General features: G+C 40.9%; 1 protein-coding gene across 2 annotated transcripts in view; it reads left to right on the top strand.

Moving 5' to 3' along the window:
* The window catches only part of LOC144058462 (eomesodermin-like), a 45,405-nt gene that overhangs the window by 13,661 nt on the left and 9,588 nt on the right, over positions 1 to 22,156 (top strand). The window contains exons 2-4 of one of the 2 annotated variants that reach the window (XM_077576925.1): positions 19,161 to 19,718; positions 20,787 to 20,941; positions 21,019 to 21,140. In XM_077576925.1, the coding sequence (XP_077433051.1) occupies positions 19,222 to 19,718; positions 20,787 to 20,941; positions 21,019 to 21,140 (774 nt within the window). In that variant the 5' untranslated portion in view covers positions 19,161 to 19,221. Of the gene's footprint in view, positions 1 to 19,126; positions 19,719 to 20,786; positions 20,942 to 21,018; positions 21,141 to 22,156 lie in introns of those variants that run through there. The other variant, XM_077576924.1, reaches the window with a different exon arrangement.

The following is a 22,156-nucleotide window of genomic DNA, read 5'->3' as shown; positions in this document are numbered from 1 at the left end:
ACTGCTGCCCGCTCCGGAGTAGAAACAATGGGCCAGTCATTGAGAAAAGAAATAGAACAACACCAGGATGTTAAGTTTATTGCAAGCTTTGACGCTAATGCGTGCAAGTATCTGGAATCCTGGGTGACCAAGTATGATTTTAACCCGTCTTTGAGAGATGTCAGGAACAAAGAGGAAGTTAAGAAAAGTTTAGTGGAGAAAAGAGCAAAGAAGATTAAAAAGGGAAAGAATGTAGAAAAATTGGAAGCACAACTACGTGCTGTTGAAGTGTGGATAAAACAGTGTAAAATGAGGGCAGAAAGCATTTTGGAAAGTGAGAAAAGAAAAAAGGAAAAGACAGAAAGAAAAATGTACCAGATGAAGATAAGACCAACGGAGGAAACCGGCGCCAGACGAAGAGACAACGGAAATGCACCAGCTGAAGTGCAACAGCAAAATGATCCAGAAGAGGAAGTAAACGTCAACCAACAGCGGGAACTGCCTACCCCGTCTACCTCCTCCCCAAACTCCACCTCCACGAGTTTTGGGGACGGAGCCTCCCCTCCTATTGGAAGCCGTACAAGATCAAACAAACCAACAGCAGACGTCCTGGCTGCAACAACAAAATTATACCCAGACATCCAGCAGGTGGCAACATATCCCATGGTAGCTGTAGCCAACCCAGCTTATGGAATGCCAAACCCTGGCCAACCCGCCCATCCACAGACCTTGCTGCTCTATCGCCCATGGACTGAAGAAGAAAAAGTAGCCGCATGCGCATCAGTTCCTCCCATTGAAGATAACGTTGAAAAATGGGCAGCTGCAATTAGAGAACTACATGGATCCTATCACCTCAATGGCAATGAATTACTAAGCGTCCTACGTCTGACCGCAGGACATCGAGTCGGAAGATTCCAAGGAGCCTTTGCTCCAGCCAACCAACGAGGCCAGGTCTACCAACCAGGCCAAGAACTAGACAACGCCCTAAATACTCTTTTAGAAAGAGCCATCGCAGTGTTCAAGAAACCACCTGATTTAACTAAAGTCCGCCAATGCCGCCAAGAACCTGAAGAAAGCGCACAAAATATGTGGACCGCCTCCAAGACGTACTGGAACTACATGGTGGCATCGAAGAAAGCACTGAGGCACAAAGCACATACCAAACATTACTGCGGGCAACATTCCTGGATGGACTAGTGGACGGTACAGTCAATTTTATCAAGAAACATTACCACACCTGGAGAACTGCCCCGGTGAATGATCTCGTAGCTTGGGCCTCACACGCTGAAGACCTAAAAAGACAAAAAGCGCAATCATCAGTCTTCAATGCCATGCACACATTTTTCAACATGCCTCTCCTCCACCTTCTGGACCAATTTACTACCAAAACCAACCCAATCGGGGTAGAGGACGTGGACGCGGAAGAGGAAGAGGCCGACCAGCCACCAGACAGGATGTGTGCTACAATTGTGGCAAGTACGGCCACTTCGCCCGAGATTGCCGCTCCAAACAAAAAATTGAGACCCCAAAATCTGACCACTGGGATCCAACCGAATGACGCGAGCAGGAAAGGTCAAGTGATGAAAACCCTGATGACACCAGAACGATCGTCGAGGTGCTTGACCTGACAGTCCTGTTTAGCCAGATGTCCTCTATTGACCCAGCAGTAAGAAAACTAGGCTTAGGGCCATTTACTACAACATTGAAATTCATTGTGGATTCAGGAGCACAATCCTCCGTGATCACTGATCTACCAACAGGTGTCAAATTGTCAAAAAGCACAATAATGGTCATAGGAGTGGGAGGTAGACCAGCCATCCATTACTTTACCGAACCACTGACCATTATTGATGAAGACGGAACAGAATACCCAGATCAAACTTTCGTTTACGTGCCTCGTTGTCCTGAAAACCTCATCGGACGAGATTTGATAAAAACCATGAGCCTTGTATTAATGGTCGAAGGCTCTAGCATGGTCGTGACAAAAAGAGGACAAGAAACACCAATGCAGATGTTAGTACTAGAAGGAAAAGACAAACCACGCCCATTCTACAGTCTGGATCCGATCCAAAAAGGTCCAACATCAGTAACAAACAATCTGCAACAGATGCCAGAACAAATCCTACCAAATTCAAATTGGGTGCCCCAAACCACGTACCCACTTCACTCCACCATCCGCTTCGCCCCGAACAAAGAGGACAGAGACTTCTTTGATCAATGGTCCCGATTGACAACCATGCGGGCCCAAATAAAGGACCTAATTTGGGACGAACAGGCAGGATGGATGGCAGCCACAGTAATCTTTCCAGATTACATATATGCATTAACCACATATGAAGGCTTTGGCATTCCCTTCCACATTTCACTGGCAAAACCAACAGGCTGCAGATGGAAAGACATAGGATCAAAAATAAGAGATGTAACATGGTCCGAACAACGACTCCCGTGGGCTCCATGTCAAGATGGAAGATTTAAACGCATCATGTCATCAGGAAACGTGGTCTGGAGGAAAAAACTTTACCTTTTAACTGGGTGACAACATTTGTCCCCAGCACCCACCTAAGTACATGACATCCGGAGGAAACCACGATCCTGGCACTAAAAGACGCCATGGATCAAATACCACCTCAGCTGTGGTCAGCGTCAAAAACCGATGTGGGCCTAATGACCACAGCCACAGAAGTAACAATTGAACCAAGAACAAACTATCGCCCACGAATCAATCAATACCCACTCAAACCTGATGCCAAAGAAGGAATCACACCAGTAATCATGAACATGGTAAAAGCTGGAGTGCTCATAGAAGCCCCCAAGGTAACTTGTAACACTCCAATCTTTCCAGTAAAGAAAGCAGACACCACGACCTGGCGAATGGTCCACGACTTAAGAGCCGTAAATCAGGCAGTAAAACAGAGAGCCCCCTGCGTCCCCGACCCCCACACTCTACTCAATGCGCTGAAGCCACAACAGAAATGGTTCACAGTAATTGATCTAAGCAACGCCTTCTTTTCCATCCCATTGCACGAGTCTGCCCGTCATTGGTTTGGTTTCACCTTTAATCAAAAGAAGTACACCTATACGAGACTACCCCAAGGCTATGCAGAGAGCCCCACCATTTTCTCTCAAGAAATCAACAACTGTCTGAGCCTCCATGAACACAGTGAAACCACTCAAATCTTGATTTACGTAGATGACATTCTCATCGCCAGTCCAACCAAAGAAGAAAATCAAGAAGAAGCAGTGAAATGTGTCAACACCTGGCAAAGACAGGAAACAAAGCCTCACTGACCAAACTACAGTGGACTCAGACCGAAGTAGTTTTCTTAGGTCACATCATATCGGCAGAAGGAAGAAAACTAACCTCTGATCGGAAACAAGCTATCCTTGATGCCCCCAAACCAAAGACCAAAAGACAGATGATGGCCTTCCTAGGCCTAGTGAACTTTTGCCGTCTATGGGTTCTGGACTTCGCCGAAATAACGCAACCACTGGTGGATTTAATTTACCGAGAAGACATCGCCCTGGCCGATCCCATCACATGGACGAAAGAAGCTAATGAGAAGTTCAATCAGATAAAACAGACCATCACAAGCACAGGCCCCTTGGGCCTACCCGACTACAAGAAACTGTTCACCCAAACAGTGGACTGCAAAGACGGATTCATGACATCCGTCCTACTCCAACAACATTGAACTCACCCCAGAAGGCCTCTACCACAAAGAAGACCGACCAGTCATCCCCCGCAGTCTGTTCCACGCAGTAGCCACATTGAGTCATGGGAAGTCCCATGTCTCAACAGGAGGGATGATATCTATGGTAGAACAGACAATGACAATACCACAGGGCTTACAAACCTATTTTAAAACTTTTTGTAGGTCATGTATGGTGTGTTGTCGTCACAATGCTCAGGGAAACTTAAGACCACAGAGAGGGAAATGCCCAGTGGGCTCCTACCCATTTGAAGTTTTACACATGGACTTTATTGAACTACACAGAAGTGGTCAGCACAAGTACTGTTTAGTGTTAGTAGACTCACTAACTAAATGGGTTGAACTTGTTCCTTCAAAACATCCAAACGCCCTCACAGTAGCTAAAGCTATTTGTAAACACATAATACCAGAACATGGCATTCCACGAGTCTTGTGGAGTGATAACGGTAGCCATTTTGTAAATACCATCGTTGACAATATGGCCATCCATTTAGGGATCACCCTAAAAAATCATTGTGCATACCATCCACAGAGCGCAGGCTTAGTTGAACGGACCAACGGTACTATTAAACTAAGACTCAAAAAGACCATGGAAGAAACCAAAAAACCATGGCCTGAGTGTTTATCTCTAGTAAAAACTTACATGAGAATAACGCCAAACCCACAAGGGATCACGCCCTTTGAGGCAGTAACAGGCAGACCCTTTGTGCTCCCCTTATGGGAAAATCAGCCATGGTCAGACAAAACAGGAGAGGCAGATCCACTGACTAAATGGTTATGTGACTTGTTTAAAGAACGGACTGTGTCAAGAGCAAATGATCTGCCCTCTACCTCTCTTCCCCCTGCACAGGAGACGGTGACCCCGGGTGACCTGGTGTTGGTGAAGGTGATAAAAAGGAAAACATGGTCGAGCCCACGCTGGGACGGCCCATTCGTTGTTCTCCTGACCACACCCACCGCTCTCAAAATCGCTGAGAGAGAGATGTGGATCCACCAGAGTCACTGCAAAAAGGTCACCGAACTCAAATAAGGGATTACCCCCTGATTCTTGTCAAAAAGAAGAAGAACAAAGGAGAAGATGACCCTTTTTCAGACATTGTTTGGACTTTGATCATTATAATGTTTATCTTATTATGTGTTATTTGTTCCGGCTGTATTGTCCCAATGTCTAAGAGGTTAGTCGCCCGTATGTTCGTGGCCCAGATGTATCAATATAACTTACTACGCGTAGAGGATTATGTTGACACTGTGGAGACCGACACAAAAGTGTGACCCTCATCTTATTGTGTTTTCCTAACTTCAAATTCAGTTCCATTCTCAGACCAAGAGGTTCTCGTCACCGTGCGGTGGGGGAGTTATGGAATTTTTTCCCTTTAAGTTAAGGGTTTTCGCCATTTCCTGAGAATGGTTCAAATGTTGTGAATCTATTAATGAAGTAATACTGAGAAAACTTAATTGTTTTAGTATTTACTGATGTCCTTTTAAATCCACAACAGGAGGAAATGTGAAGTTGCTTAAAACAGTAGTCTTAACATTATGTGTATTTTAAAGAATATCCTGTATATATTTTTATGTTTTTATATTATCAACTGTCGTTTAGAGGCGGCACCTAAGGCGCGGCTCAACTTGCTCAAACTGTTCTGTGTTTTTCCATGACATATGAAAACAGAAACTTAACCATGTTTATATAAAACTGAAATTTAACTGTAATAAAAGCGACTTGTGGCCGGGGGAGGAGAGGAAGTCGGACGGAGCCGAGCGTGAGTCAACGTCTCACGTCTCCCCTTCTCTCCCCAGCCGTGGTTGCATTGAAACAAAGCACAGCCTCTGCCTCGTTTTTCCTTTGTGCACGGTCGGTAACTAAGGGGATCTGTAATATCAGACCCAACAGTAGTACTTGTAGTAGTAGCAAGTACTTGAAGTAGTAGAAGCAGTAGTACTTGTAGTAGTAGTAGTAATAGTTGTTGTAGTAGTAGTAGTTGTAGTAGTAGCAAGTACTTGTAAGAGTAGTACTTGTAGTAGTAGCAAGTACTTGTAGTAGTAGAAGCAGTAGTACTTGTAGTAGTAGTAGTACTTGTAGTAGAAGCAGTAGTAGTAGTAGAAGCAGTGGTACTTGTAGTAGTAGAAGCTGTAGTAGTAGTAGTAGCAGTAGTAGTAGCAAGTGTGGGAAGGGCGACAATTGGCCAAGATGGCCGCCACCCTTGAGAATTGTAAAAAAAAAAAAAAATGGTATCCAGGAGAGGAATGCAAAAAGACAGATGGTGTTTGACTTTGCAAAAAGAATGGAAATGGCTGCCGTGAATACTTCCAGAAAAAGCAGGAACATAGGGTGACCCGAGAAGGAAAACTTTTGGTTGGACCTTGATGTAATGATGCAGAGCATCCCTAGAAGTGAGAGAGTTGTCATTGCTGCAGACTTCAATGGACACGGTTCAGAAAACAGAGGTGATGAGGAGGTGATAGGCAAGTTTGGTATCCAGGAGAGGAAGGCAGAAGGACACATGGTGGTTGACTTTGCGAAAAGAATAGAAATGGATGTCGTGAATACTTTCTTCCAGAAGAGGCAGGAACATAGGGTGAAGAGTGGAGGTAGGAGTACACAGGTAGACTACATCTTGTGCAGACGGTGTAATCTGAAGGAGATCAGCGACTGCAAAGTAGTGGTAGGTGAGAGTGTAGCCATACAGCATAGGATGGTAGTGTGTAGGATGACTCTGGCGGTGAGAAAGACAAAGACGGCAAGGGCAGAGCAGAAGACGAAATAGTGGAAGCTGAAAAAGGAAGAGTGTTGTATGACTTTCAGGAAGGAGTTGAGAAGGTCTCTGGATGGTCAGGAGGTGCTTCCAAATGACTGGAAAACTACAGCAAATGTGATTAGGGAGACAGGTAGGACAGTCCTTGTTGTGTCATCTGGAAGGAAAGGAAATAAGGAGACTTGGTGGAATGAGGAGGCACAGAAGTGGAGCCACACAAAGAGGTTAGCTAAGAAGAAGTGGGACACTGAGAGGACTGAACAAAGTAGACAGGAGTACAGGGAAATGCAGCGTAGGGTGAAAGTAGAAGTGGCTAAGGCCAAACAAGGGGCTTACGATGACTTGTATGCTAGGTTCGATAGTAAGGAGGGAGAGACTGATCTATACAGAGAAAAGAGACAGAGATGGGAAGGATATGCAACAGGTTAGGGTAATAAACGATAGGGATGGAAGTGTGTTGACAGATGCCAGTAGTGTGATGGGAAGATGGAAAGAGTACTTTGAAGAGTGGATGAATGAGGAAAATGAGAGAGAACGAAGATTAGAAGAGGTGACTGTTGTGGACCGGGAAGTAGCAAAGATTAGTAAGGATGAAGTGAGAAGGGCATTGAAGAAGATGAAGTGTGGAAAGGCACTTGGTGCTGATGGTATACCTGTGGAGGTATGGAAGTGTCTAGGAGAGGTAGCAGTAGAATTTCTGACTGGGTTGTTCAACAGGATCTTAGATACTGAGAAGATGCCTGAGGAATGGAGAAGTGTGCTGGTGCCCATTTTTAAGAACAAGGGAGACGTGCAGAGTTGAGGCAACTACAGAGGAATAAAGCTAATGAGCCACACAATGAAGCAATGGGAAAGGGTAGTTGAAGCTAGACTGAGGGCAGAGGTTAACATTTGTGAGTAGCAGTATGGTCAAAAAAAAAAGAGTACCACAGATGCAGTATTTGCTTTGAGGAGGTTGATAGAGAAGTACAGAGAAGGTCAGAACGAGCTGCAGTGTGTCTTTGTAGATCTGGAGAAAGCTTACGACAGGATGCCCAGAGAGGACCTGTGGTTTTGTATGAGGAAGTCTGGAGTAGCAGAAGTGTGGAGGTTTGCCCTGGAAAGGAGGGGAATGAAGGTTAGTCGTAGCAAGAAAGAGTATCTGTGTGTGAAATGGAGGGACCCAAGTGGAAGAGTGAGGTTACAGGGACAAGAGACCAAGAAGGTGGATGAGTATTTAGGGTCAACAGTCCAGAGCAATGTAGAGTTTGGAAAAGAAGTGCTGAAGTGGGTGCAGGCAGGCTGGAACAGGTGGAGAAATTTTTCAGGTGTGATGTGTGATAGAAGAGTTTCAGCTAAAGTGAAAGAAAAGGTTTATAAAACTGCGGTGAAACCATAGATGTTGTTTGGTCTGGAGACAGTGCCACTGAGGAAAAGACAGGAGGCAGAGCTGGAGGAGGCAGAAATTAAGGTTCTCTTCGTGGGTGGCCAGTATGGATAGAATCAGGAATGAGTACATCAGAGGGTCAGCACATGTTAGAGGCTTTGGAGAAAGTCAGAGAGGCCAGACTGATGATGGTTTGGACATGTCCAGAGGAGAGATAGTGAATATATATGTATTATATATATACTCATACTCAAATCTACTGTGCTGACATAATAATGTCCATAAGTCCGTAATAATGGACTGGAACAAAAAAATATATAATATTGTCATTCATTCTTGAACAAAAGTTGTTGATTTAAGAAAAACTGAGATTTCATGGGTGCAAAAGTGTGTGACTAGAAAGTCAGAGAGGCCAGACTGAGATGGTTTGGTCAAGTCCAGAGGAGAGATAGTGAGTATATTGGCAGAAGGATGCTGAGTTTCCAAATGCCAGGCAGAAGGTCTGGAGGAAGACCAAAGAGGTGGTTTATGGATGTAGTTAAAGAGGAGATGAAGGTAGTTGGCGTGAGAGCAGATGAAAATGGACAGGGTTAGATGGAAGCAACTGATTCACTGTGGCGACCCCTAAAGGGAAAAGCCGAAAGGAAAAGAAGATGCTGATGTCATATATCAAGTCTTAGCTTAGCATGCTAAGCTAATGCTACGCTAATGCTACGCTAATGCTACGCTAATGCTACGCTAATGCTAAGCGAGTGCTAAGCTAATGCTAAGAAAATGCTAAGCTAATGCTAAGAAAATGCTACGCTAATGCCGCCCCGGGTGGCGAGAATCCTGGGCGTACCTGATCAATTGGTCAAGATGGCCGCCGCTCCGGGAGGCGGGAGGTGGCGAGAATGCTGGGCGTACCTAATCAATTGGCCAAGATGGCCGCCACCCTGGGTGGGTGGTGGGGCGAGATTCCTGGGCGTACCTGATTAGTTGGCCAAGGTGGTTGGGGGGGTTTGGGGCAATGGAAATGTTGCGTGTGTGGTAAGTGCCATCGGCAGGTAAAAGCTGAACAGTTGAAAGTTAGAAAAGTTTGAAGCAGTGAATAAAGTAGATGGTAATGTCGAATCTGCTAGTGGGAATGAATGTGGAATAGAAGGTGAAAGAGGCTAATTATTTGTCCTCTTTTTCGTGTTCCAAAAATTTGAAGACAGATTTCTTGTAAGAAAAAACACCTTGCAAGGATGATTTATTAAACAGAGAATTCTCCGGTCACGGCAACAACACTGAACATCACGTATGAGGTGGAATTTTCGGAGTGCGCATGTGCCCCCTCCCTCGGGGAAGATGGCATCTTATAGTAAAGTAAAACACCTCTCTCCTCCTACTAAGAATGAGTAGAACAGATTGATCACCGGGATTTGTTTTCCCAAGGTGTGACTCATTCTTTGTGGAACGATGCCCGGAAAAGGACACGTTCCCCATATCTCCAATGAGGGATGTCCTCATCTCGTCAGGTGGACACCAGAATCAGTTGAATGGTGTTCCATTTGGCTCGTCAGGTGGTTCCTGGAAGCAGCTGACTGGTTTCTCAGTTGGTTCGTCAGGTGCTCCTGTTGGTGGGGGTTGAGTAGAAGGCAGACCCGGCAGGTCTGATAGGCAAGATGTGGAACCAGGTGCCCCCGTGAACTGGACCATATTGACCTTTCCATCACCTCATCTGGGTGCAGAACATTTTCATTTAGTCACTAATAAACATACCTATTCACATCCCTTCTTTTTGAAAGAGCATCTGGTAGTTTTTATTAGTTTGGAGTTAGTAAATGTTAGTGAAGTTCTGTAGGCCCGTCCTGTGGAAAAAAATTCTGTTTGTTGTGACGTTCAATTAGAATCCAGCCTTTGGCTGAATTTAATGACCTAAGCACATTCATTAATGCAACAATGAAAATCTTATAGCCAATTCAAATCTGACGAGGCCAATTTGTTTACAGAATGTAATGATTATTGGTATGTTTTACCATAATATTTACTGTTATAGATATGGCATGAATGTGCTTCCAGCCATTAAATAAATGCAACTTTCGCCAACAAAAAAAATCAAAAAAATTACATCTGACCCCAGGGCCCCAGGGAGGGATAGAAATAGAACATGTTCACCTTATTTTCGCCGTCTCTGCCAAAACTTACTCTCCTCCATGGTCAAAAGTCCAATCACCAATTGTCCTCCTGTAAATTTCATTCATTCTCCTGGATAATTATCACATTAAGACTAACTTATAATTCTATATTTATTTAATTCAACATGGACTGTTTGTGTCCTTCGCGACGATATACCCAGACCGACCAATAATTCCCCCATCTGAAAAAGATCGACTTAGAGAATTTTCAGACTGATAATAAAAGTAGAACTGCAGTAGTAAATAAATGTTTGCTTTAAAAAGAGGGGAAAGTTTTTTTTTTAATTTAACCAGTAAATTCGACAATGCGTCCCAAGCAATTGTTTAAATTTCAAAAGAGAATTTGGGAAAAATATTAGAAGACCAAATTTAACAAGCGTCTAATAACGGAAAATATAATAATTAAGATTGAATTTTTTTTTATCCTATCCTTATTCATATAAGGAAATTTTCAATTTCCGCAACCACACGAAATTTACCAGTATTATCTTTTGTACTATAAAAATAGAAATATTGTAGCAATTATTAATACATAAAGTTACCCTTAGTTTTAACATGTCATTATTAAGCTTGCTAGTTTCCCTTGTTGATGTTTGTCCCACCAGCTGACTGTTTTAAAATAGACAGAGATAAACAAATCAGATCAAATCAAATCAAAAGAGAATTAGAATATAATAAATCTGTGTGTATACAGTGTTGCCAATCAGTTAGTTCTATTTACATAATGTTTCACTGTACATGTTATTACCTTATGTCTGTCAAAAATATAGAGTGCAGTGTAAACAGTCAGATATCACATCATATGGTCTGGTATCACTAACTCAAGGAAACATTGTTGGTGGGGGCGAAGTCACCAGCGTAGTGGAGTAGTTTTTTCAGAAGATGTTTTCCTATAGTATTCACAGGACAGTTCGGGACGCAGGAATGCATGTAAGGAAGTTCGTGCAGAGCACTGTGTGCATTGGAGCAGTTTTTTCATTCATCACATTTGTATATCACGGCACAGTCATTGTGGAAACTTTCCACCAGGTGGCGCCAGGAACCTCTGCTGTCCATCAGGTGGTGGTAGGCCCAGCAGGTGGAGTGTTGATCAGGGGAAAAGGGCAAATATTTTTTGATGATGGCCGCATCACGCCCCCTCTGCTGGTGGTAGCAGCTGCGGTTTCTTTGCTGTCAGCAGCTTCTGGTTTTGATGCCACCTGTGTCCTGCTTGCATAGATCCACCCCGTGGCAGTTGACCTTATTTTGAAATAATGACCCTGACCAATGAACGGCATTCGACTGAAACATTAAAATCTGCCCCAACAGTATTAGGTAATAACATATCAGTAAATAGTCGGAAGAACAAAATCCTCCTTCATTTCAAAAAATAAAAGAAAAATTAAAAAAATTAATTAAAAAATAATAAAAAATGTAAAAATAAAAATCAATAAAAATAATTAATTAATTAAAAATAAAAAGTAATCAAAACAATAAAAGTTTACAATTAAATAATTGCTAATTATAATTCAGTATTGTTATGTTTTACAATATTTAATTTAATATGTTTTGCATACCTTCATAAATAATACTTAAGATGAGATAGGACAGATGTGGTCTAACAATTTACAAATATAATACAATATATAGTCAATTGGCAAGTGTGTAGTTTTCAATTAATATTTCTGAAGAAATGAAAGCCGCTGCCCCCCTTGTCAGCTTTTGGTCAAACACCAAGTCAGGGATTATTTTTTAATTACATATCGCCTCAAATTATGTCAAAAATGTGATTCTCCCAGATGGCTCCCCCATGGAATGGTCTGTCCAGTCTCCGGGACTCGCATGGCCGACTCCAAATTCTGAAATGGGACCTCAAATGTCGAAATTCAAAGGTTAAATATATTCAGGAAAAATTCAAAAATATTTTTCTACTTACAAGCATGGGAAAAGCCCCTTTTTAAATTATAATTAACAAATGGAGAAAGTCTCCTTCTACATACAAATAATACATTACTTCACCCCCAGGACGGGAGATAAGGAACTTGTCGTTTTCCTCTCATAATGGCTGACACCAGATTCTGAAAAGATATTCAAAGTTAAATAATGTTCTCGCGTTCGAGAAAAATCATAAGGGAAAACAATCAACTTATAATATTCCACATTAGTTGCCATTCAAATTATTCGTTTTTTAATTATTATTATTATCATTATTATTAAAATGCGGAGAGTAGAGACTGAAATATTTCATGTAAAAAACAATCCAAAAAAATTAAATATATATTTTTTCATTAAACTTTAAAAGCAGATTTAATTAACGCACATACAAACGCAACAATGACACATTTAACACCTTCTCTTTTATAGAAAAAATTGTATTCCCTATTTGTAAAGGTTTTAAGGCTGTTGCCAATTTTAATTTGGAAAAAGGGTGACATCTGGCGGTCAGCTAAAGTCATAGCAACTACAATTTTCAAACTGACTCGCGTCATTAATTTAAAATTCCAATATCACAGCAATACATGCAGTTTTACAGTTATGTATGTTTAATAAGCGTGAGGTGTGCATCAAAGCTTTACAATATTTTAACACTGTACCTCTCCAAGTTATGTGCGTGTTATATATTTATTCATTTTGTATTAAACATAATTTTAAATATGACGTATTTGCGCTGTGAGGCCAGATTAAGTATTCAACATTAGTCGTTAGGAGATTTAAATGAGGGGCTTAAAATCAGTTACGGCCCATGTCAATTTATCCCGTTCAGTGTTTACTAAACGGTTTCATTTATTTTATTACATCTATTTACTTAGACACATCAAAACCATACGAGTTACGAAACCATCCAAAGTCAACATTTCAGCATTAATCATCATTTAATACACTTTTCTTAAAGTTACGTCTGGGATTTTCCACTATATAAAAATACATAAAGCTCTAATACTTTTTCTAATCAGTGGTCGGCGTTTACGGAAATACACAGTTAAACTGCCGCCTTTAAAACCATCGAACAAATTCCATATCCATGTCGTCTCATGACGTGGAGGTGCATTCGGCTCAAACCATTTTTTGTCGCGCTCGAATAGAGCATCCATAATTTCTATTAATTATTGACTCCCGTATTTTATAACTTATTATATTATATTATATTATATTATATTGTAGTTAAGTCGTATTAATATTTATAAATGCAGTGACGTCTCACTTATAACAGAATTAGTCAACAAAATATCTCATCGCGGTCCCTTTAAAAATAATAGTGACGTCCGATTTTTGTATCACAGACATACAGACATACATAACATGAAATGTCGCTTTAGCGACATATAAAAACATATAAAAATCCGGATGCTTGTTTTTCTTTCAGCTGAACAATCTTGTCTAAGAATATTAATAACCAATTACTCAAAGACCTCCCGATTGATCTCAAAGCGGCGTATCAAATCCGCTCCTGTCAACCTGACTACCAACACTAAATAAATGTTCAAGGATATTTACGATGTCTCAACAGGGCAGTACTATCCCTGTGTCTATCGTAGTATTTCCGAAATTTTATCCAAGAACCTCTCGTTTTTTTAAAAAAAACTGACTTTCTTGCAGCTGCACACTTATATTGGCAGCTGCGTACAAGGATTTTTAAGAACAAATTATCCATGTACCCTCGTTCGCGTGAACAAAACGGTTTTACTATTCAGCTTCTATTTATACAAGGAATTTAAATCAATCCTCCAAGTATCTCTCGTCTTGTAAAAACACAAAAATGTTTTCCAAACTGACTTCCAAAGCAAAGCAATTGCGTACAATTCAACGTGACAGCATTTCAGCAAATAATGCTATGTCACCGCATATGTGTATACTTCAAATACCGTAGGAAAATCCAAAATCATGGACTTCGCGTCCAACCAAATGACTTCAAAATTGATCACTATTTTTCTTACATAAATTCCATCTCCAATATAATTTTGCAAGACGAATATACCAGCCGAAGCGCTCACAGACAGACAGAATCCCTAAAACGTGGATAAAGTGTCCACTTACCGTAATTAATATGGCCTGGAATTTTATTTGTCCGTGAACGCTCCGCTCGCAAAACGTCGTTTTTCCAGCATCGGGGTCACCATTTTGAAAGAGGCTAATTATTTGTCCTCTTTTTCGTGTTCCAAAAATTTGAAGACAGATTTCTTGTAAGAAAAAACACCTTGCAAGGATGATTTATTAAACAGAGAATTCTCCGGTCACGGCAACAACACTGAACATCACGTATGAGGTGGAATTTTCAGAGTGCGCATGTGCCCCCTCCCTTGGGGAAGATTGCTTCTTATAGTAAAGTAAAACGCCTCTCTCCTCCTACTAAGAATGAGTAGAACAGATTGGTTCTCACACAATATGTTACATAATATTATTTTCGTACACAGACTGCATCTGTTTTCATTTTTAGACAAAATATACTCTCAGGCTACTTTTTCCCAAAACAAAATCTAGAGTGGCCGTGAGTGATGATGCGAACAGAGTCAGTGGTGTGTGTGTGGGTGTGTGCGCTCCCCCGAAGCAGAGTACGCTTCCACGAAGAGAATGTGTGTGCGTAAACACTGAGAGGGAATTTTAGACCAAACAAGGTGTACCAGCTTAGGTTAAGGTCAAATTATACTGAGTTCAACACTATTTTACCTACTTCACATCTATAAAACATTTCAACATGGTTAATATATAAAATAAAGAATTAAAAATGTTAATAATGTCTAACAAAGGATACAAAATAGGGAATTGTGGGTGAGGCGTGAATTTAGAACTGAAAAGTGCTCATAGCGTGAATTGGGGGAATATATTGAAGTTGGAACAAAGTGAATCGGATGAAAAATGTGGACGTAAATGTGAAATAAAGAATCACCCATTAAGAATGAGTGGGGAAAAGTAGGGTACAAAAAGGGGAATTGTGGGTAAGACGTGAGTCCTGGGAATGAAAAGGTTGGAAGTGCTCATTGCGTGAATTGGTAGAATATATTGAAGTTGGAACGAAGTGAATTGGATGAAAAATGTGGAAGTAAATGTGAAATGTAGGATCTCCCATGTAAAATGTTGAATCTGCCATTGGGACTGAATGTGGAATTTGGGGTTTCGGGGAATTGTGGGTATATCGTGGAATGAAAAACATGGAAGAGGTGTTGCCGTGAATTTTTGGAATATGTCGAAGTTGGAATGGCGAAAATCAGTTGAAAAAGGTGGACATTATAGCATTGGCCACCCGGGGGGGCACAAGTCTAAAAATAGTCTAGCACTGCTCCTGCATGAAAGTGTCAGTTGATGAGAAACACTTGCGCTTCGTCACGCACATACAAAAATGGTTATCAACTGGGTTTTATGAGAAGGTGCACACCTCGAACAAAAGGCTTTTGTGACTTAACGGTTCAAGATACAGATTAAAGAAAGGTCTCGTTAGAATAGCAAGGGTTTGGGAAACGCGAACATGTTCTTTTTTTATATCGGATAAAAAAAATTACCGAATTAGAGCAAGTTAAAATAGTTGACATTCTGCTGTTTCAAATTTAATTATAACTGTTTTGATTTAGTTATAACTGTTTAGATTTAGTCATGTATTTACACATCAATCGGCCATCTGTTCATGTGTCTTGAGTACTGTCTGTCTTGGGATTTAGGGGCGGGGCTTAAGGGCAGGAAAGGAGGAAGAGCAAGGGGAGGGTTTTTTTGGGGATGCAAGGAGCGACTGTGGGTGGGAGGGACACACACACAAGGGGAACCAGAGACGATCTTGTCTGTATCCAGAAATTTCTGCAAAATAAATCCTTCGAAGGATCTGTTCACCGATCTCCAGTCTGATTCTGAAAATCAACATTAAGAACACGCGGAAAACTTAATGACTGTTTTCCTTCAAAAAACAGTAACTTTTAGAGGTTTCGCCCGAAAAAGGCGGCAAAAATTACACGGGGTTGAATAGGGAAAAATGGTGACTTCTCCTCGCTCGAAGTCAAATAAAAGGTACTAAATGACAACTTTGCCAGACAAAAGGGTGTTTGTCTGAAAGAAGACCCTTGTGACTACAAATGTCACGGTGTGGTCACGGAGCGGCGTGGTGTCTGTCGGCGTGTGAGGTGGAGGACCCAAAATGCAGGGAGGCAGGAGAACCACAGCAGGAGTGCAGGCGAGACTGGCGTGCTTTATTTTACAAAAAACACTAACCGAGGAACTGGTTAGCATAAAATAAACAAGGAACTGAGAAGATACAAAATCAAAATGACAGACAGAACTCCGGGGGTGACCGTGACAAGCGGCAATGATCCCACACGGACTGATCACCACCCGGGAACTAAATGCACCCACACTAATTGGGTAACTAGCCACACCTGGGGCCAGGCACAAGTGGCTGAGGGCCCGGATTGGTCAACCCGCGGAAGGGCGGGAACCCACTCAGGGCCCTCAACCAAAGCCAGATCTTCCCAGACATGACAACAAAATGTCTAAATTTGATGTTTAGTGTGCAAATATTGTGGCCACGGTGACAAGTTGATCTAAGATAAAACGCTCTTTACTCTAATGCTGATTAGCTTCACTCTAGCTGAAAAAAGTTCCCGCAATACTCACCAATGTTAAAAGCCCTTTCTTTAAATGCACACAGGAGGGCGAGTCTACATTTCTTATCAAAAAGCTAAAGCTGGGAAGAGTGACAACAAAATGAGCTAAAAATCACACTGCTTGGTTAATATATGCGCGTGCAGCGCGGCTTGGAACACGGTACTATTTTTTTCCTTTCTCTATTCGCTTGAATTGAGGGATTTTGGGGTACGAAACAGGGAATTGTGGGAAAATCTGGAATTTTTAGAATGAGAAAAATGGAAGCAGTCGCATGAATTTTTCGATTATGTCGAAGTTTGAATTATAAAAATTGGTTGAAAATTTTGGAAGTAGTAGCACGTCAAAAAAGTGCAAGGAATAAAATATAAGTTTAAAAATAATGGGAATGGGGTAGAAAAACATATGTGTGAAAGCCTCCAGCCGGCCTCACACGAAGTCCTTAGGAACAACTGGCATATAGGTCATCGATCTTAGCCTCAAACGCCTGTTTTCCCTTTAAAACAAATTTCACAAAATTAAGCATTTTGGTTAATAATGGATGGATGGCTGGATGGATGGATGGATGGATGATGGATGGATGGATGGATGGATGGTTTATCATGAAACCTGTCCTGACATGTGGGCATTTTCTAGTTCCAAAAACTGGAAAATCGTTTTTTTTTTTACAATGAAACAGAACATGGCAAATTCATTTCCTCACTCTTCAGACTCTTATCATCTCAATAACAATCCTGGCATATGTAAACTGAGTTGCCAGAGGTGCATTTTTCATTGGCCCATTCTTTGCATAGGTGACAACTGTTATGTTTGGGTTCTGTTTTTGGTTATGTGTCTCCCTTGGTCTTGTTGAGTGTAATCCTGCCCTTCCTCGTGTCAACCAATCAGTGCCCTCCGCCACTTGTGTCTTGTCCCAGGTGTGTCTTGTTGTGTCGTTAGTGTGTGTATTTAGTCTCCTGTCTCCCCTCTGTCTAGGTTGGACCATTGTCGCTGTCACCACTCTGGTGTTTTGGTGTTACTTTGATTTTTGGTCTTTTCATAACGTTGTTGGTTTTGTTTATTTAGAGTTTGATAGAGGCTAATTATTTGTCCTCTTTTGCGTGTTCCAAAAAATTGAAGATACAGTAGACTTCTTGTGAGAAAAACTCCTTGCAAAGATGATTGATTACAGAGAATCTCCGGTCACACAACACTGAACATCACGTAAAAGGTGGAATTCCAGGGTGCGTGTGTGCCCCCTCTTTTGCGGAATACAGCTTTTAAAGAATCCAAATCAGTAAGAGAACACCTATTCCTCCTCCCATCATGAATAAGTAAAACAGATTGGTTCTCACACAATATGTTACATAATATTATTTTCGTACACAGTCCGCAGCTGTGTTCATCTTTTTAGACAAAATATACTCTCAGGGTACTTTTCGTACTTTTTTCCCAAAACAATATCTCACAAACAAATTGAACTGGATTTAGAGTGGCCGTGAGTGATGGTGCTCTCGGGGTATGTGTGTGGCAAAATCTGTTCTCACGAACAGAATATGTGTGCGCAAAACACTGAGAAGGAATTTTTAGACAAAAACAAGGTTAAGGTCAAATTATACTGAGTTCAACACTATTTCACCTACTCTACACATCTATAAAACATTTCAACATTGTTAATATATGAAATAAAGAATTAAAAATGTTAATAATGTATAACAAGTTTTACGCAGTTCCCCTGTTAGTGTTTTTTGTTAAATAAATCGTTTTCAGTATTACATGCATCCCTGCCGTGGTACTCCTGCCTCCCTGCATTTGGATAGTCCAACCCCACTGTGACAACAACAAACCCCAAAATGACTGAGACAAGTTGCCCCAAACTACCATGTTGGCTAATTCTTGCTCTAGTTTAAAGTTAGCTTTAAAACAGAGCAGTGACTGAGGCATGATAAGATGCCTGAATCTCTCCACATGATTTGTTGCTAGAATTTGTCTGTGTACGACGTCTGTTTCAAAATATATGAAGTTGAACATTTTTACTTTGGGTTGTGCAAAACAGATAACTGGCTCTCATCTCAGCTCATAATGTGCTATTCTCTTTTCAGACAGGACACAACACCTGACCATTAATATGAAGAAAACTAGTATTCTACTTTTTTGTTGCCCTCTGGTGGAGAAGAAAATTACAATGTGACAACTTACCCATGATGCAACTAGCCCCAGTCTCCCTATATAAGCACTGTACCTTCCAGTCAGTCAAGCGGAGCGCTTACATGAAAATTCAGTAAATCTAATGCATGAATAAGGCGGCGGGTAGCGACTCTATACCGGCGTAAGAGTAGCGTTTCTTCTTTACACATCTATTGAAGTAAAAGTTAAAATTATTGTGTGGTAAAACTACTCTTAGAAGTACATTTATTTTTCAAAAAGTTAATGTAACTACCCACCTCCAGAGGTCTCAAATCCAGGTCCCGAAAGTAAAAACCCTGCCACAGTTTGGCCCCAGGTGCTAGCTAGCTAGCTCTCATGGTGCTCGTTTACCTGCTAGGGAGCTAGCTCGCTAGCTAGCATCAGAACTAAAGCCAAACTTTAGCAGGTTTTTCACTTTCTGGACCTGAATTTGCCACCTCTGCCTACTTCTGGTCCCTTTTAGGTCCAACTGATAGACCCGAGGCAAGAATAGTTCCAATTCAGATCCAGTGAGCTGATTAAACATGCTCAGTGTTGAGAAGACTGACTCCTTTCCCCCAAAAGACTCTGTGGAAGTGAGGAGCAAACCTCCGCTTTCAGGAGGCAAAGAGCCGGCCTATGACGCAAAACACCAGTACGGCATGGAACGCTACGACAGTCAACCCACGGCGCCGAAACCCACCACAGACGCAACTGCGCCCTTCTCCTTCATCCCCTACAGCCCCAGCAGCAACATCTATGCCTCGTCCAGCACAGGCAGGTACTCGACATCTCTTCACTTGGGTCCCGTGGGATTCTGCCCGGCCACGGGCCCACGCAGTTGCTTTAGCCCGGGCTATCAGATCGAACAGAGCCCCGGCTGTCTATACACGACGTATAGCGGCTCAGGCCCGGGTCTCAGCAGCATCGCCATCCACGGGAACGGGCCGACCACAAGGACCCACGTCTATCTGTGCAACCGGCCTCTGTGGCTAAAGTTCCACCGACATCAGACTGAAATGATCATCACTAAGCAGGGCAGGTAAGATGTCACCACTGGTCTATTGAAATGTATAGCAATATATTAGTGCTGTCACTGGAATATTTTTAGACTCTATGAACTAATTTGCTCCCAGAGCGTATTAATATGTTCTATTTTAAACATTACCATGCTCCCAAAGACGCATTTATACGTTTTATGTTTTTTATGCTAAAGCGTACAAAAGGCTTTGATGCAGCCTCTGAACTAAAGAGAATGCTTGAAGCAATGGTAGTTATTACAAAAAATGGCCAGCAGGTGGCAGCAGAGTATAATAGATCAACCAGGGCCACGTTGCAAAAAGCTTTTTCCCCCACAATTTTAAACAGATTTGTGAATAAAGATGAATCTTAGCTAAAATCTAATGCTGATTGCTGCAAAACGGAAACAGATAGAAATATACCTTTTTTTCCTGATAAAAGGAGAGACTCTAATCTTTCTTTTGGTAGATTCCATGTTTTTATAGCAATAGAATACAATATTTTATGGTCCTTGGAAAATTTGTTAAAATCCAGTAAAACAGTCGGGAGCGAAGGGGGTTGCTTCAGTGAAAATGGCCAGGAGTGAATGAGTTAATTGATCAATTATTCAATCGATTAAATGACTAATCGGATAAATTTTAAATTTTGCATTAAACAAAAGCATTTTTCCCAGATTGCTGTTAATAAACCAGTGACTGGTGCTTATTTCGTACTTCGTATTTGTATAGTGATTCAAAAAAAAGGGGGGGGGGGGGATTCGGTCATTGTTTTCTAAAGTAAAAACAGATGTTTGCAAATGTCTTATTTTGGTTAAAGGCAGAAGATAATCAGTCTTCTTTCACGAAAGACTACAGAAGTCAGTGAACAATTACTGTTGCTATGCTGGAATCAGAGAATTTTGACCATTTTAATGTAAAAAATGACTCCAAATGATTGCGCAGTTATTAAAATAGTTAATTTAATTTTAATTATTCACATTTGCAGTGTTTTGTTCAATAGGTATAGGCCTACATACAGTAAGATTAAAATGACAGGTTTAAACCATCTTAACTTTTTCTTGGATTATGTATTTAGACATTTGTTTTTGCAGGCGAATGTTCCCGTTTCTGAGTTTTAACATTGCAGGTCTAAGCCTGACTGCACACTATAACGTATTTGTGGAGGTGGCACAGGCAGATCCAAACCACTGGAGATTTCAAGGTGGCAAGTGGGTCACCTGTGGGAAAGCAGACAACAGCAGCCAAGGTACAGCTCACTGCCATGTCAGAAAATACTAGCTAAATATGGGCTTTTAAGTAATGTTGGGCGTGTTCATTTGATAGGGAACAAAGTGTATATCCACCCAGAATCTCCAAACACAGGGGCCCACTGGATGAGACAAGAAATCTCCTTCAGCAAACTGAAACTCACCAACAACAAAGGAACAAATCACAGCATATCACAGGTAAATAAATGCTCTATTAACTAATTTGCTCCCAAAAAACATATAAAAACGTTTAAATATTGCCGTGGTAATTATACGTTTTTTATGTGTGTTTTTTAATGCCAGAACATACTTTGATGCAACCTCTGACCTGAAGAGAATGTTTAAAGCAATTGTAGTTATTACAAAAAACAGCCAGCAAGTGGCAACATAATATAAAAATTAAACCAGGGCCATGTTGCAACAACCTCTTTTCCCAGTGTTTTAAACAGATTTGTGAATAATGATTAAATTTAGCTATATTCTAATGCTAATTTATGCTAAATGTAAGCAGATACAAATGTACTTTTTTCTGATGAAAGAAGAGACTCTAATCTTTCTTTTGGTAGGTTCCATGTTTTTATAGCTATTGAACACAATATTCTGTGGACACTGCAAAATCAGTCAAAATCCAGTAAAAACAGTCGAGAGCGAAGGGGGTTGCTTCAGTGAAAATGGTGGGAGTGAATTAGTTCATTACTACGTGAAGTTATTTACATAATATAAATAATATGCATATATGAGTGACAAGCCATATTTTTTAGAAATTTCATTGTGATTATAATGATTCCTTGCCATTCTGTAAAACCATAAATCCTGACGTAAATATACACAGCATTTGGAATATGTTGCAAGAATAATTATAAGATAATGATGATACATTTATGCATAGCTATTTATTTAAGAACTTGTGAAGTGATTTTGGTTACTACCAAGAAAACCTTGAAAAAAAAAACGATCTTGATCACTCCTTAAATTAAACTCTTATGAGCTGTTTTAGTCATTGATTCATTTGTCCTAATAAATATAACTTTAGTTGTACTAGACATTTAAAAAGAACAGGACACTTAAAACACAAGAGTGGTCTCTTTATATATATATACAGTGCTGCTCAAAAGTTTGTGAACCTCTAGAGCAATTTGGACTTTCCAATTGTTTCAACGTGATTTTGTTCAATCTGAACCATTACATTTTATAAGAAATAACAGGTGTAGGTT

The sequence above is a fragment of the Vanacampus margaritifer genome, chromosome 9, assembly GCF_051991255.1.
Source record: "Vanacampus margaritifer isolate UIUO_Vmar chromosome 9, RoL_Vmar_1.0, whole genome shotgun sequence".
Lineage (NCBI taxonomy): Eukaryota > Metazoa > Chordata > Actinopteri > Syngnathiformes > Syngnathidae > Vanacampus > Vanacampus margaritifer.
Note: the sequence above shows the minus strand (reverse complement) of the source record. Positions and strands in the feature narration are given on the sequence as shown.